Genomic DNA, 16,051 nt, shown 5'->3' on the forward strand with positions numbered 1-16,051 from the left:
GCTGCACCAATTTACATTCTGAAAAACAGTGTACAATGGTTCCCTTTCCCCACATCCTCACCAACACTTGCTATTTCTTGTCTTTTTCATAATAGCCAATCTGACAGGGGCGAGGTGATATTTCATTGTAGTTTTGATTTGCATGAGTGATACTTAACATGTTTTGTTGTATCTAATGGCCATCTGTCTTCTTTGGAAAAATGTCTATCCAAGTTTGCCCATTTACAAATTTTTTTAATAGTAAGTTGTGTAAGTTTTTAATATATTTTGGATATTAACCCGTATTGGATGTATGATTTGCAAGTATCCTCTCCCATTCAGTAGGTTGTCTTTCCGTCTCGTTGATGGTTTCCTTCTCTTTCCAAAAGCTTTTTAGTTTGATGTAATTTCTTTTGTTTGTTTTAGCTTTGTTTAATCTTGCCTGAGGAAAATGGCTCAAAAAATATTGCTAAGATTGGTGTTCAAGAGCTTACTGCTTATGTTTTCTTCTAGGAGTTTTATGGTTTCGAGTCATATTCAAGTCTTTAATCCATTTTGACTTTATTTTTGTATGAAACAGTGGTCATGTTTCATTCTTTGGCATGTAAGCTGTCCCATTTTTCCAACATCATTTATGAAGAAACTTCCCCCACTCCCACTGTATATTCTTGCCCCCTTTGTCATAGATTAATTGACCATCTATGTGTGGATTTATATCTGGGCTCTGTGTTCCGTACCATTAATCTTTGTGTCTGTTTTTGTGCCAGTACCATACTGTTTTGATTACTACAGCCTTGTAGTGTGGTTTGAAATCAGGAAGCATAATACTTCCAGCCTTGTTCTTTCTCCTTTGGCTGTTTGGGGTCTTTTGCAGTTTCATCCAAATTCTAGGATTCTTTGTTCCAGTTCTGTGAAAAATGCCATTGCTATTTTGGTGGGCATTGCATTGAATCTGTAGATTGCTTTGGGTAGTATGGACATTTTAATATTAAGTCTTCCAATCCATGAGCATGATCTTTCCATTTATTTACGTCTGACTCAATTTCTTTCATCGGTGGCTTATAGTTTTCAGAGTACAGGTCTTTCACTTCTTTGGTTTAATTTATTCCTAGGTATTTTATTCTTTTTGATGTGGTTATAAATGAGATTGTTTTCTTAATTTCTCTCTCAGATAGATTGTTACTAGTATACAGAAACTTGACATGCATTTTCTGTATGTCAATTTTGTATCCTGTAGTTTTACTGGATTCATTTTTTCATTCTAATATTATTTTTTGGTTATTTATTTATTTATTTTTGTTTGTTTTTTTGAATGAACATGCCAGTTTTAACAGTATAGTAGGGAAAGAAATAGAAATTGGTGGAGAAATAGAATTGGTTGAGGAACCAGAGTATGATTTAAGAAAATTCTTTCAAGAAGTTTAAAGTGAAAGAGAGGTTGTAGCCAGAGGAGAATGATGGAAAAAAATAGCAAGTTAAGCCTCTAAATACTGTTGAAGCTACTACTAAAATGGTTTTGTTTTTCCAGAATATACACTGGTTGGGCATTTGGAAGAGGCAGAATAGGAGTTCCAAAACACTTGGGAAAAGTCAGGCTAAGATTCTGAATATTTATGAGTAAGGATTTACTATAATTTCATGCCACTGAAGGGAAATGAAAATACTATTTTAAAAGAAATAAAAGTTGGTTTAACTGTTAATTAGGAAGATATTTTTTTTCTCATTCTCTGAATGACAACTTTACATTGGTATGCAAGATAGTAAGGGATACCTCTTTATATTTTTCTTATTCAGGAGGTTTTTGTTAGTGTTTATTATAAACATATTATACATTTTATCAGTATCAGAGTTGAACGTTAGTCACTACTACCCCATAAATAGGAACAAGACACAGAATAATGGAGACCTTTGGATGAGGAAAAGTGACTTTTTAGTTTTCTAGGTTAATAATAACATTATTAAAATTGCATTATCCCTATCTCACCCCCATGTCATATATATTAATACCTAAAGTTACTTATGAAATTTTTTCTCCCAATTTTTTTTTCTTTAAATAAGTTGGCTATTCACTTTCCATCAGAAGATATTCTCCTGGTAACAGCTTCTCCTGTTATTAAAGCAGTTACAAATTTCAAGCAGGTAAGAATCCTTTATATAACTTTCTTAGTCATATATATTTTTGTAATTTCAGTAACTTGCCCAGCAGTTAGTGTAATTATAGTTTTTAAATGTTTAAAATGATAAATGTTCTTTTGATGGTCATTTTAAAACCAAAGCCCCACGTTTAGAATTATATTAAATACCAGGGCACCTGGGTGGCTCAGTTGGTTAAGGGTCTGACTCTGGATTTTGGCTCAGGTCATGATCTCACAGTTGGTGAGTTCGAGCCCCAAATTGGGTTTGCACTGGCAGGGTGGAGCCTGCTTATGTTTCTCTCTCACACTCTCTCTCTGCCTCTTGCTCTCCAAATAAATAAATACATACATACATATGTACATACAATTAAATACCAAAAGCACCCAACTGATGTTGAATTCCTAGTCTTGTTTTTCCTATCTTTTCCTCCCACTCAGAGTTACTTTTCAGGAATTTTTTTTTTTTTTTTAATTTTTTTTTTCAACGTTTTTTATTTATTTTTGGGACAGAGAGAGACAGAGCATGAACGGGGGAGGGTCAGAGAGAGAGGGAGACACAGAATCAGAAGCAGGCTCCAGGCTCTGAGCCATCAGCCCAGAGCCCGACGCGGGGCTCGAACTCACGGACCGCGAGATCGCGACCTGGCTGAAGTCGGACGCTTAACCGACTGCGCCACCCAGGCGCCCCACTTTTCAGGAATTTTTAAATAAAGTTCTTTTGAGGAAAAATGCTTTGCAAATGTAAATATGAATACCAATACATATATGTAATTATTATAAGTAGTTGTGTGTGTATAAATTGTGTGTTTGCATATCACAAGAGTACTTCTCAGCTAAGTTTACACTTGTAGGTAATTAATGTTTCAGATGTGTAATAAGCATCTCAGAACACTTTGTAGTTCCATGAATTTATATTACACACATTATAGCATTACATTAGGAGTCTAAGATCATTTGGGTCTTAGTGTTATAGAAAAGTGATCTATAAACATTTTTGATCTGATACCTCACCTGTTAAAAAGTTTTGGCTGATCTTTTAATATATGTATATTTATATATTTATAAACTATGTATATACTATAGTGCTCTAATTATGAATGTTATAATGGCTATGCAAAAAAATTAAGTAAATCATACTTCACTGAAGTATTTCTTCTGATACTTCAGTGAAGAATACTATAGTTTTTAATACAAGTTTTCCTTTAGATCCTGATAATAAAATAAAACTTTCTCATGTTGTAAACCCCTAAGACCAAGGGTAATTTAGTGTGATATGTTTTTCCTTTATAACCTTCTTAGAGATACGTAAGATATCTTACTACTGAGGTATGGCCAAAGGACTTAAGGGATTGGGAGAACTAGAGAACAAATTGTGGCTATTAATCTCTAATGGGAAAAAAAAAAAATCCAATTATAGGCCAGGAGCACATACATAAGAGAAAGATGTTTGGCTGTGTCTTGTAAGTGTTTTTCTGGAAGACTTAATTCAGTGTGACTATTCCAGAGTTATAAGACTTAATTTTTTGCTGATTTTGTATATTTTGTATAATAGAAGAAAAACAATTTTGGATTCTAGGCCTACCTGTTATTTACTGCCGTGTAGCCTTGGCAAACCTCTGTATCTAAGTTGTTTCACTTCTAATATTAGGATAGTATCTTCCTTGTTTACTTGAAGGAGGTTGGGAGTTTAAGATATACTAATATATGTGAAAATGAATTGGAATAACAAACATTATGCAAATGTCAGTTATTCTTAATATTCAGAAGTAGGAAATTGCATCCTTTTTATCATTTATTGAACATCTATATTATGTATGAGCCAGTGTGCTGAGTACCCAGAAGACAGATTGAAAGTATAGAACATACACCAAAAAGTCACTAATGGTCATCTCTGGAGTTGGGGAATGGCAGTCATGGTGGGGTAGTGTGAGATTTAGGGAAGAGTAAAAGGGACACTTTATTTTATATTAGGTATTGTTTGTTTAATGTTAAAGAACATGTTTTCATGGCATGTGTAATTTCTAAAGGGGAAAAAAGATTAATAATAACATGTTATATATGGAGTACTTGCTATGTACTAAACACTCTTCTAAATGTTTTAAATACATTAACTTATTTAATCCTTAAAGTAATCCTATGAAATGGGTTCTTATATTATCCCCACTTACAGATGAGGTAAATGAGTCAGTGAGGCTGGGTAAATCTCCAAGGTGTGTATAGATAGGTTTTGAATTCAGGTTGGCTCTGTAACCCTCATGGTTAATGAGTAGCACTTTCTCAGAATGGTAACAAATCTGCAAGACAAAGTTATCATTATAATGTGGTAATTATCCTTATAGTGGCAAAAAAAATTGCGGTTGCATTGCAATACATATGTATTTATTTTTATAAATATATTTTGAATGAGTGTCAGAGCCTGCCTTTGAGATCAAGAAAGGCTTTACATAGGAGGGTGGATTGAAACTGAGACTGAAAGAATAAGTAGGTTTTGCCATGTTTGCAAGAGGTTGAATGGAGGCAGGCATGTGCCAAGATGATGAAAGTATATGACTATATAATATGTTGTAATAGGTATCAGTTCAGTTCTGCTGGAATGTAAATTCAGTGCTGAACCAATAGTCAGAGGGCAGACCATGGTGGGCTTGTATGCTATGATGTGGAATTGTATTTTATCCAAAATTTAGATGATGCCAAACTTTTGGAGCATTTTTAGCAGGTGAGAACACTGAATTGGAGATATAACAAGTTGGTATTCATCATTGTCTCAGTACCAGCTAAGCCATAGGCATTGGCTGCAACTTCTCAGGGAGAAGAGCCCAATAGTAGTGTTTTATGGAACACCGACATTTAAAGGAAGATCAGAGAGAAAGGAAGCCCTGAAAGTGGGCACCCTATTAGTCTTAAGTCAGAGAGGAAAACTATGAGAGAAGAAGAGTTTGTTTCCCTGAAGCCAAAGATGGCAAAAGTTTAATTAAGTGCAGTGGTCAGTGGTGTCAGATCCAAGGATAGCAGGTAAGATAATGACTCAAAAGTGCCTATATCTAGTAAATTATTGGTGACTTTGAGACAGTTTACACCATTTTCAGAAATTAGTGGGGGGTAACTCTAAAATGACAGTAACGATAAACTTTTCTCTTTTGAAATTTAGCTGCAAAAGGAGAAAAGATAGGGTGGCAGCAAATAGAGAACATGAAGACTAGCATTAAGTTGAGTTTTATTCTTTTTTTTTTTTTTTTTTTTTACTGTTGATTTATTCTTAGAGTGAGCGAGCACATGAGCAGGGGAGGGGCAGAGAGAGGGAGACACAGAATCTGAAGCAGGCTCCAGGCTCTGACCTGTCAGCACAGAGCTCAACGTGGGGCTCAAACTCATGAACCACGAGATCATGACCTGCGCCAAAGTCACATGCTTAACCAACTGAGCCACCCAGGTGCCCCGAGTTTTATTCTTTTAAGGTGGAAGACACTTTAGCGTGTTTACCTATTGAGATTTAGAAACCAGTAGGAAAGGCTGAAGATGAAGGAAAGCAAGGAGTACATAATAAGGAAGGAGTCCTGAGGAGGTGAGAGATGATGGCATATAGAGCACAGATTACTGGATTCACCTTGAAAAGGTAGAAATGGGTCATGGAAGGTGGACTGTAGTACGGAAATGTATATAGATGGTGGGAAAGAAGTCATAAGAGTTCTTAGTAGTCTCTTTGAGCCAAGAAGTAAAGTGATTTGCTGGGAGTGCTGAGGATGGAATGTGTTTGGGAAGCATTAGAATGGTGAATGTTTAGAAAAATCACCAAGGGGGGCGCCTGGGTGGCTCAGTCAGTTGAGCGTCCGACTTCAGCTCAGGTCACGATCTCACGGTTCGTGAGTTCGAGCCCCGCGTCAGGCTCTGGGCTGATGGCTCAGAGCCTGGAGCCTGCTTCCGATTCTGTCTCCCTCTCTCTCTGCCCCTCCCCCATTCATGCTCTGTCTCTCTCTGTCTCAAAAATAAATAAACATTAAAAAAAAAAAAAAAAGAAAAATCACCAAGGGTTGGAAGATGTTACTTCGATGTTACTCTTGTCACTACATTGACACATAAACACTGATGGTTTAAAAAAGCTTTGGTGGCTAAACTGAACTAGTGGTCGTGTATTCTTCACTTCCAGGCACTCAGTGAAATAAATTAAAGCTAGTAAAAAATGGTAATTTTATTAAATCCTGACTCTTCAGTGCACATCTTTTTAATGTTCTGTGTGATGAGATGGGATGTATGCATAAAACATTTGTTCCACATATGGGGCTAGGAGGGAAAAGCAATTGTGCAGTTGCTGAGTTGCAAGAAGAATTAATTACCTTTTTTGTGGAATACCAATTTTACTTGAAAGAAAAACTGACAAACTAATTTCATATTTGGAAAATGAGTGAAAACAAGTGACAGTATTTGTTGCCAGTATAACAAAATTAGAGCTTTTAGGCCAATATAAGAATTTTGGAAAACTCCTATTCTTCACTGTGAGGCTCACGGTACTTAAAGACTTTTCTGATGAGATTGTTTGTGACAATAATGAATGTGGTTTTTGATACTGTATTGAGTTGAAATTAACATGTGGAAGATCTCCATAACTTTGTGAACCACTATTGTCCAGATGACAAATGTGATGTTACACGATCCATTCAAAGTGCAGGATAGACCAATAGATTTCAGAGTAGTAGGGTATGAAAAATTCTTTGATAATGGTTTCAAATTCTACACTGCAACTAATCTTTAAGAAACCACACTTGTTGAGTTTTAGTATAACATCAAAGAAGAATATTCAGTTCTCTAAAAAGGCTGCACATCTCTGTCAGCCTGAACTGTCTTCATAAATTTTAACCAAATTAACATACTGCAATAGTTTGAATGCAGATGCAGAGTATGGAAGCAGTTTGAATGCAAAAGCAGGTCTATTAGGACCGGATATTAAAGACATTTGTAAAAATGCAAAACTGCCATTCTTCTCACTTAATTTGTTTTGGAAAAAAAAGTTCTCTTATTAAAAGGATATTATATCTGTTTAACATGTATTGGATCTATTATTCTTAAGTGAATTAAGAAATGTTTTAAATTTTTCAGTTTTCATTTCTAGTAGTTGCAAATATCACTGAGTTTAACTTACACAGACTAAAGTTCTTTGGAGTCCTCAGTCCATTGTAAGAATATAAAGGGAGAGTCTTGAGACTGAAACGTTTGAGAACTGGTAAGGCCATGTAGTAGGTCTTACAAGTAGTATTGAAGGGGTAGCTCAGGTCAAATACTAGTCTGCAAGGTGTGGTCTTTCCACTGCATACTGGATATAGGACTGGAGAAAGCAGGTTGTTCAATCTGTGGTTGTGAGTTTTCAGGGTAATTAATGGTTAAAGACGAGAGCAAGGAAGTATAAGTGGGCAAAACACGAAATGATCTACAATGGAGTCTTGGCTGCATAGGAAGAAAAGTGAATCCAAGAGGATGCTGATGGTTTTGGACAACAGGAAAGAGTCCAAAGACTAGCTCACGATAGAGTTAGTTAGTAAGTAGAGAAAACTATAAGGATACAGAAACAGACAAGCTGTGTAATTAAAATATGCAGAAGTAAGTAGAGTTAGCCCTCATTTTCCAGGCTAGGAAACTAAGGTGCAGGTACTTGGCTGACTTGCCCCAGTGGTAGGATTGTCATTTGAGTTCAAGTCTTAAAATGCGAGTTAGCCCTTTTTTCACTGTATACAGTACAGTTGGCCGACGTTCTTGTTTTATGAACATTAAGTAGTATATAAAAATAAATGAAAATATTTTCATTATTTAAAATTCTTAAAAGGAAATATTTTTTTGAAAATTTACATTTTCACCTTTTTGATTTAATACAGGTTTCTAAAGTATTGGAGGAATTTGATGTTGAAGAGCAACCGAATACCATGTTAGAAAATCGCTTTCCCAACATTAAGGTTATAGAATCCGGAGTAAAGCAACTGAAGAGTAAAGAACATGTAAGAAGTTTTTTGTTTTTTTTTTTAATTTTGTTAAATGTTTGTTTATTTTTGAGAGAGAGAGGCCGAGCACAAGCAGGGGAGGGGCAGAGAGAGAGGGGGACATAGAATCCAAAGCAAGCTCCAGGCTCTGAGCTGTCAGTCAGAGCCCGACATGGGGCTTGAATCCACAAACTACAAGATCATAACCCGAGCTGAAGTTGGACACCCAACTGACTGAGTCACCCAGGCACCCCTAGAAGATGTTTTTCTTAATGATGGTCCATTGTTAAATATTGATGAGCTTTCCCTGCTTTCTTTTGAACCCATCTGTACCCCCACCACTACTAAGTTCCCTAGCATGTAAAGTTTAGTAACATTGATTTCTTTTTATTAGGAAAATTTATACTATTTCCGAATTTATTGGGATTATATAATTAGTTTGATTTAACATTTTAGGTTTTACATTTCAAATTAGCATTAACATTTACATAGTGTCTGTTGTGTTCTGGGCACTGCAATAAGTGCTGGGATACAACAGGAACATTACAGTGAACTTGGCCTGGGAGGTCTCATTGTCATAGGGAATATAGACATGCACATGTATTAATTATATATACATGTGAAAAGCACAGTCACTGAAGTATTATCAAAGCTCTGATATTAGGGATTTTGGAGGACCTCACAGAAGGAGAAAATGTTTGAACTGGGTTTAAAAGGTGGGTGAATTAAGAGTTCTTAATTAAGGACATTGTAGGAAAACGAGGTTGCTTGTTCAGAAACCCAAAGAAAAGCAGCACGTGGAAGAATAACATCGTCAGAGGTACTGTGGTGGAGATAAAGAGAGGAGATTGGCAGACTAGGGCAAACAAATAGGACTGTGAAAAGCTGTTTACATCATGCCAAGATGATTTATTTTACAGTCAGTGGAGAAATAAAGTGGAGGCAGGGATGGTAATATATTCTTTTAGGAAGACAGATCTGATACCAATGTTGAGGATGAAATGGGGTGGAGTGAGTGATAGTGGCCAGCAACCAAACCAGAAGGTGGTTGCAATAGTCCAAACTGATAGAAGGCCTGAACGAAGACAAGAACTGTGTAATTGGGAAGAATGGCGCAGGTATGAGTGAGATTTCTCCTGTAAACTTAGCAGGACTCAGTAACGCATTGGATGTGGGAATGAATAAGGCAGTCGAAGGAAACATGTTGTCAGATGATTAACAATATCCTCAGGTGAGCTTTAGGCAAGATGAGAAGTAGGGTTTCTAGTTGTTTCTCTACAGCAGCTCTAGTTTTTCACCCTTATGGAGAAAACACATACATAATACATTTGAAACACAAATAATTTGACAGTAAAAAAGTAAGAAAAAGGACTAAATTTTATGAGAAAAAAATAAAAAATCTGAATCCCAAAACTGGAATAAATTTCTAGCATTTACAGTAGTACATATCCTATATAACATCCATGTCCGTTAATTTGTAAATTGAGGTGGGCTCAAATGTAGACTAATAAATTGTGAGGGAATTTATATTAGGGCATTTGAATAAATCCAAATGCCACCCATTACCATTTGAAGTGTCCTGTATGAGCTCATGTCTGTATTCTCTTATTTGTCCTTTATATTCTTTGATGAATTAGAGATTGTGTGTTTTATCTTCATGTCTACTTCCAAAAATTTAGCAGTAGCCAATGAAAGGAGTTTTTGTGTTTGTTTTTACAACATAAAATGTAAATTATTTTTTAAATTTGGTCAGTGTCTGTTAATTACTGTTTGTCAGATAAAATTCCCACCACATTACATTATCTTCAGAAAGAATTGCACAGAATTTCTGTATGCGTTATACTGTGTTGAATTATCATTAGTTTTATGTATTTGTTTTGCAGCTGAAGAGTTACAGTGGGTAACAAATGGCTCAGTGGGTATCAAGTGCTATCTTATGATTTGTTATGTTTTATAAGTCAAACACATGTCACAGTGTTAATCTCTAAACCATTTCAACAAAGTCTTGTGTCATAGTCACATGTGTGTGTATATATACATACACATACATATATGCTTATTAAAAGCTCCTACTTATGTGCAGATTTCCATTTGATTTTAAAGAATAAAAACAATGGATCACAAATACATATTTTTAGACTCAATAATATTATTAAAAATTAATATAAATGACTTTAAAAGCTAGTACATGTTAGGATTTAAGGTTAATGTTTTTCACTTAATATGAAAATATCCCCAAAGAATATTTGTTTGTGGTTAGGTGATTGTTATTTGTACTTAAGAAGAATGCATGCACATGCAAACTGGGGAGGTAGAGTGGGGGAGGGAGGGAGGGAGAGAGAGATTGAGACATTGAGATTCTTAGAATCTATACTCAGCACAGAACCTGACACGGGGCTTGATCCCATGACACAGGAATCATGACCCTGAGCCAAAATCAAGAGTCAGGCACTTAACAGACTGAGCCACCCAAGCTTCCCAAACACTTTTAATATTTTTAGATTAAGAAGACATAATGTAACCTTTTTACTGCACTGTACTCCTCTGTACCCATAACAAATATTAAGGTATGATGCCATTAGAATTACTAGATCTTCCTACAATAACTTCCATTGAGATCAGAAATATTCATTAAGGCCTACCTCAGGTATATGATCAGAATGCTTGATTTAAAAATTTCTGAATGTTTAGTTTTTAACCTGAGGTCAACATACCTCCCTGAATATAATAAGATTCCCTAAGTTTTAGGCAAAATCTGGTGTGAATGTATGTTTTTTTTCCAGGGAAGAAAGACTGTTTTGCCCTAGATTCTCAAAATGGTTCGTGGCCCTAAAATGATGGTGAATCACTGGGTTGGAGAATGCATTCTCATGTTTACTCTGATTTGCAATTGCTGTAACAACGTATTGAGTGCCACCAAGAGGCAGCCTTAATGTATTTTTTTTGCTTTTGTCTTACTGAATTTTGTATTTAAAATGAAACTGTACCCATGTATAAATATGTTTCTCCTCTCCCCTTCCTTGCCCTGTTTTTACAGTGCATTTTAACAGGAGATGGCAGTCAGCATGTATATAAGAAACTCTGTCTGTGTGCTGGAGCTAAGCCAAAGTTGATATGTGAAGGAAATCCTTATGTATTAGGAATCCGTGATACAGACAGTGCTCAGGTAACATTCTGAGATGGGGCCACGGGAAAGGAACATGAATATTTCATAGACTTCCTTTATTTGAATCAAAGTATTCCACTTACAGTGTTAATTCTTAAATTACAGAAGAGGTTTGTTTTGTGATCCATAAACCAGAAAATAGTTATAATGTTTTATTATTGCCAATTTCAGTTTGGTTGTAGCTGATAATTTTTCCTGTTTTTAGTCCCATGCTGATGTTCTGTGTTCTTTCCGTTGTGCACTATCCCAGATATAATGACTAAGCTGAAGGTTATAACTTAAATTATACACATATTCATTACTGTATTTTGATTGGGAATAGTGATTTGTAGCCTAAATAATGTAGCAATCTTTTTCCACAAAGGTAAGGCATATCCCAAACTTACTGTACTCCTTAGCAAAGAAATTAATATTCAGATCTTTGTGGTCCAGAATCATGACAGAATCCCAGAACTAAAAAATTCATTTGGTTTATTGTTCTGCTCAAGAACCATAGTAAACTATCCCAATAAGGTGAAAACTGTGTGGAACCTTCTACAACTTCTTCTGATAATTTATTGCAGGGCTTCAGGGTTTATTGACCCTTCTTGCCAAGAAGCTCTTCCTGGTTTCCAGTCATAATACTTTGTCTTACCTGTAGCTTATTGTTGTAGTTCTGTCCCTAAGGTGATAATTTTATGTATACTAATAATATTTTATATTCTTGAAATTGATGTTTTCTTTCAATCTTTCTTAATTTAAAACTTTTTTAAAGTTTATTATTTTGAGAGAGAGAGAGTGTGTGTGTGTGAGCAGATGAGTGGCAGGGAGAGAAGGAAAGAAAATCCCAAGTAGGCTCCGCACTGTCAGTGCAGAGCCCAACATGGGGCTCGATCCTACAAACCATGAGCATAGCTGTGTTCCAGCGAGGCTGCCTACATACATGAATTCACTGACTGCTTATGATAATACTGTGTGACAGTATTACTCCCAATTTACAAATAGCAAACTCCAATAGATTATTTACCTACACTTAAATAGCTGTTACCAGAAGTACAATGTAAACTTATGCCATTCATCTCCACATCCAGTGCTTTTAACAGATCTTTCTTATTTACTGTCCTCAGAGAAAGGCTGACTGAAATTAACTTAAGGTTTTTTTTTTTTTCTGGTAGAATTTTAAACCAGTCAGTTTCAGTGATTATTTATTGAATATTACAATAAGTTTTTGGGTGAATTTAATAGAAATGGTAACTTGACATGGTAGGAAGAGGAAATTTAGCTATTGAGATGTCATCCTGATCCAGTGGGACTATTCTGTACTTTCAAAAGTGCCATAAAAATGACCATGGCTTCCCTAAGCTCATTGTGATAATTTTTTTTAGGGGGCAGAAGAGGGGGGTAGAGCCATCAATTGATTGTCTTATGATAAGAAAGTAGCATTTTTTTTTTTAATTTAGACATTATCGTGCCTGCTCTTAACAGCTTTATTTACATTATCTTAATGCTTACAGAGACGTAATAAAATACAGTCACTACTTGTTTCCATTTATATTGAAGAAGCTGAGGCACAGAAGGGTTAAGCAACTTGACCAAGTTACTAACTGGGGGAAGTTAGTAACTCCAGGGACTCTTAACCACCAAGCTGTTGTGCTTCTCATTCCTGTAAGTTTCGGTGTTGAGTGAGTCCAGGGAAGTGCCAACTGACAGACTAGAAGAAAAGGAATAACGCTGTATGTATACAGATCAGTGTCATGTTAGTAAGTTGGTTTGATCAAGTAGTTAGGAATGTGATGAACTAGAGCTAGTGCCTCTTGCTGCAATTCTGAAGTACTCTAGATGTAATGACGTAAAAAGTCAAATCATAAGAGGCATTGCTATAAAGGCAGTTTGTGTGACAGATAGAGGAAAACATTTGTAATATTGGGAGGCTGTTCCTGGCAGAGTGTGAAAGATTTTTGTTCCTTTGTAAATCAGGTAAAATTCGTACAATTTTAAGAACATTATCAGTGAAGTCTTTCTTCAAGTATTGCCCACTATTACAAAACACTATCTTATTTTCTTTTTAATATAGGAATTTCAGAAACAGCTTACTAAAGCTAAAAGAATAATGATCATAGGGAATGGTGGCATTGCACTTGAACTAGTGTAAGTATATATTTTTAAATATCATTTAAACACTACTCAATGACTCATAATTGTTGGCAGACTAGAAAACATCCTGTTCTGAAATTCAAAGATAAATAGAATTGTTTTTCATAGATTTTCAAGGAGAAAAAAAAACCATTTTATATTTTTAGCTTCATGGAATTCATAGTTGTAGAAATGTCATTGTAAAACATGAGTTTAGGGAAGGTTTTAGGTCTCAAGGGGTCACAGGTGACTGGACAGATGTGATCCATACATGTGTTTGGTAGGCATGTACTATATTGAAAAACAATTTAAATGTGCACACCTTTAGAGATTTCTAGTCACAATATCTACCCGTTTTATTGTTTACACCATCCTGCTTCATTCATTTATAATGCTACCTGTTGGGCCCATGAAACCCACAGTGTGTTTGACTCCCTATTTTAAGATGTGGTACTCCCAGCTCTTGTTTTTTTGGAAGTTGAAAAATGTGAACCCATCAATTAATGTGAAATACTATCTTAAAATGATATTTCAAGTTTAAAGAACACTGAGGAATAAATATCCTGCTATGGTCTACAGAGCATTCATTTTCTTTATGATTTTATCTTCCATTGGATGGCTGAGATGGAATAGTCTGGACATTTTTAGGGCAGAAAGTTGAGTCCAACTACAAAGAGGACAAATTTGAATCAAAGTAATGAATTTGCCAAAGCTTTGTCCATTCCTATTCGCAGACTAGGTTTTTGCTCTTCTTTTTGACAGGATAGTGATTCCCAGTGGAAGTTTCTAAGAGTTCCTAGATTGCCTGAGTACTAGAGATGGCAATCATTCTTGTAATTATGAAATTTATGGCACTGTATGGAGAACAGAAAAAACTGGAGATTCCAAATCAAACAGGTCTAAGAAGGAGGCACATGACAAATTTTCTCCATCAGCTATCACCAAAAGTGTAATTTAATACTATTATTATTTACACTGGAAAATTTTCTTGCATTCAGAAATGCTCAGTCTTAAAACGTGTAATCCTATTCCTCATTTTCTTGAGGTTGGAGATATAAGACTAATCGGACAAAGCTTATAATTTTGTATTGAATAAACTCTGATAGTTTAAGAAAGGCTGCATATAATGCGATTGTCTCCGCTTAGGTCCACTGAATGATCAGGTGTTTCATCTCATGGTGAAAAATGCTATATACAAACCCTTTTTGCTCTTTAATAGCCCTTGTGTTCCCTTGAGGCTAATGCTGATTTTCTTCAGTGTACTTTTATTTCAATTACTACCTCTGTTTTCTTCTTTACTAGTGTAGGTTAGTCTTTTCTTTTCAGACATTTTTTTAATGATTTCAAAAAACCATAATACTTCACTGTTTATTTTTTAAAAGTTGTTTTAAAAATGAAAGTATTTCTGCTATATATGTGATACTACCTCCATGGTTATGCATCTCACTGAGGGCATGGTTCATAGTCTAAGGGCATCTTGTGAGGTAGGACGTATATAGATGTTACTCGCGGTTACTTATAATTGTGGCCTACTAGTCAAGCATTAGTATTTTAAACTATATTGATACTGTGTTATACTATTATATTACTTTAAAATTTTAAAAAAATGGTAGAGGAGTTTCTTAATAAAAACTAAGGAAAGTGTTTCATAATAACTATGTGCCTTTATGTAAATTAAAATATGAAATTTATTACTGAATGTGTATTCTACTTTCTGCTCATCAGCAATCCTATGTGATCTGAGCAACATAGAATATTCACCAAATAATCTGAAATTTAGTAACTAAATATTTTTTTCTGCGGTAAGGGAGCAATTGTCACAAAGCATGAATGTCAGGTGACCTGAAATCAGATGTACTAAACCTTTTTTTCTATCATTTATTTATTGATTAGTTTGAATCATTTATTTATTGAGAAGTTAATGTGTTACATTATAGCAGTCTGTGAAATAAACATGGCAGTACTTTGTACCATAAGTAAATGTTAAAATTTCTTAACACATAATATTCTTATTACCTCTATAGGTTCTGATAAAGTCCTAGTATAATTAGGATGACCATATATCCTGTTTATCATGGATGGTCTCAGTTCATCAGTTGTACCAAAACAAGTAATAATAGCAGAAAAATATAATGGACTTCAGGGACTTAGTGAAATGAATACTAAGCAAACCACATTCTCTGTGACTAAACGTAGAGATAAAATAGATCCCCAGGAGCTCCAGCTGTCTCATTAGTGGTGATGGCCTATACACACCGTGGCCATTCTGTTCTTTCTTGATTTTTCTGTGAACCGGATCTTTCTTCAGCTGAATGGCTTAGAAATTATTGAGGTGAAGGGAAGGGATTGCAGGGTAATGGTTCCTTTATAACAAAGTTAAAATTGTAGTTAATAACTCTGATTCTGTCCTTTGAGTACACAAAATATTTGTTACCAAAGAGTATGCTATTGTCAATACTGTAACCATATACCATGGATCCATTCATCCATTATTGATTACACTATAACCACATCAACAAAGCACTGCTCACTCCTGGGAACCGTGGGGAACATTCGTATAGTAACTGTTAGAGAAATTGAACCCTTAGAAGTAATGCTCATTGTAATGAAATTTTATTTGATACTCACTTACACATGCTTGTCATTTTTATGTTCTTTAAAATAAACTGGATAAATTTATTTATTCTACTTTAGCT

General features: G+C 35.1%; 1 protein-coding gene and 1 pseudogene across 4 annotated transcripts in view; one reads left to right on the top strand and one right to left on the bottom strand.

Annotated features, from left to right (window-relative positions):
- LOC102948753 (pyridine nucleotide-disulfide oxidoreductase domain-containing protein 1) overlaps window positions 1–16,051 on the top strand; it is a 75,942-nt gene that overhangs the window by 14,662 nt on the left and 45,229 nt on the right. For 3 of the 4 annotated variants that reach the window (XR_006219815.1, XM_042991897.1, XM_042991899.1), the window contains exons 3-6: window positions 2,038–2,118; window positions 7,976–8,095; window positions 11,115–11,243; window positions 13,297–13,370. Coding sequence is in view for 3 of the 4 variants with exons in the window: in XM_042991897.1 (XP_042847831.1) it covers window positions 2,038–2,118; window positions 7,976–8,095; window positions 11,115–11,243; window positions 13,297–13,370 (404 nt within the window). In the remaining variant the exon portion in view is untranslated. The remainder of the gene's footprint in view (window positions 1–2,037; window positions 2,119–7,975; window positions 8,096–11,114; window positions 11,244–13,296; window positions 13,371–16,051) is intronic. The other variant, XM_042991898.1, reaches the window with a different exon arrangement.
- LOC122240310 overlaps window positions 8,966–16,051 on the bottom strand; it is a 152,453-nt pseudogene continuing 145,367 nt past the window's right edge.

The sequence above is a fragment of the Panthera tigris genome, chromosome B4 (genome assembly GCF_018350195.1).
Source record: "Panthera tigris isolate Pti1 chromosome B4, P.tigris_Pti1_mat1.1, whole genome shotgun sequence".
Classification (NCBI taxonomy): Eukaryota; Metazoa; Chordata; class Mammalia; order Carnivora; family Felidae; genus Panthera; species Panthera tigris.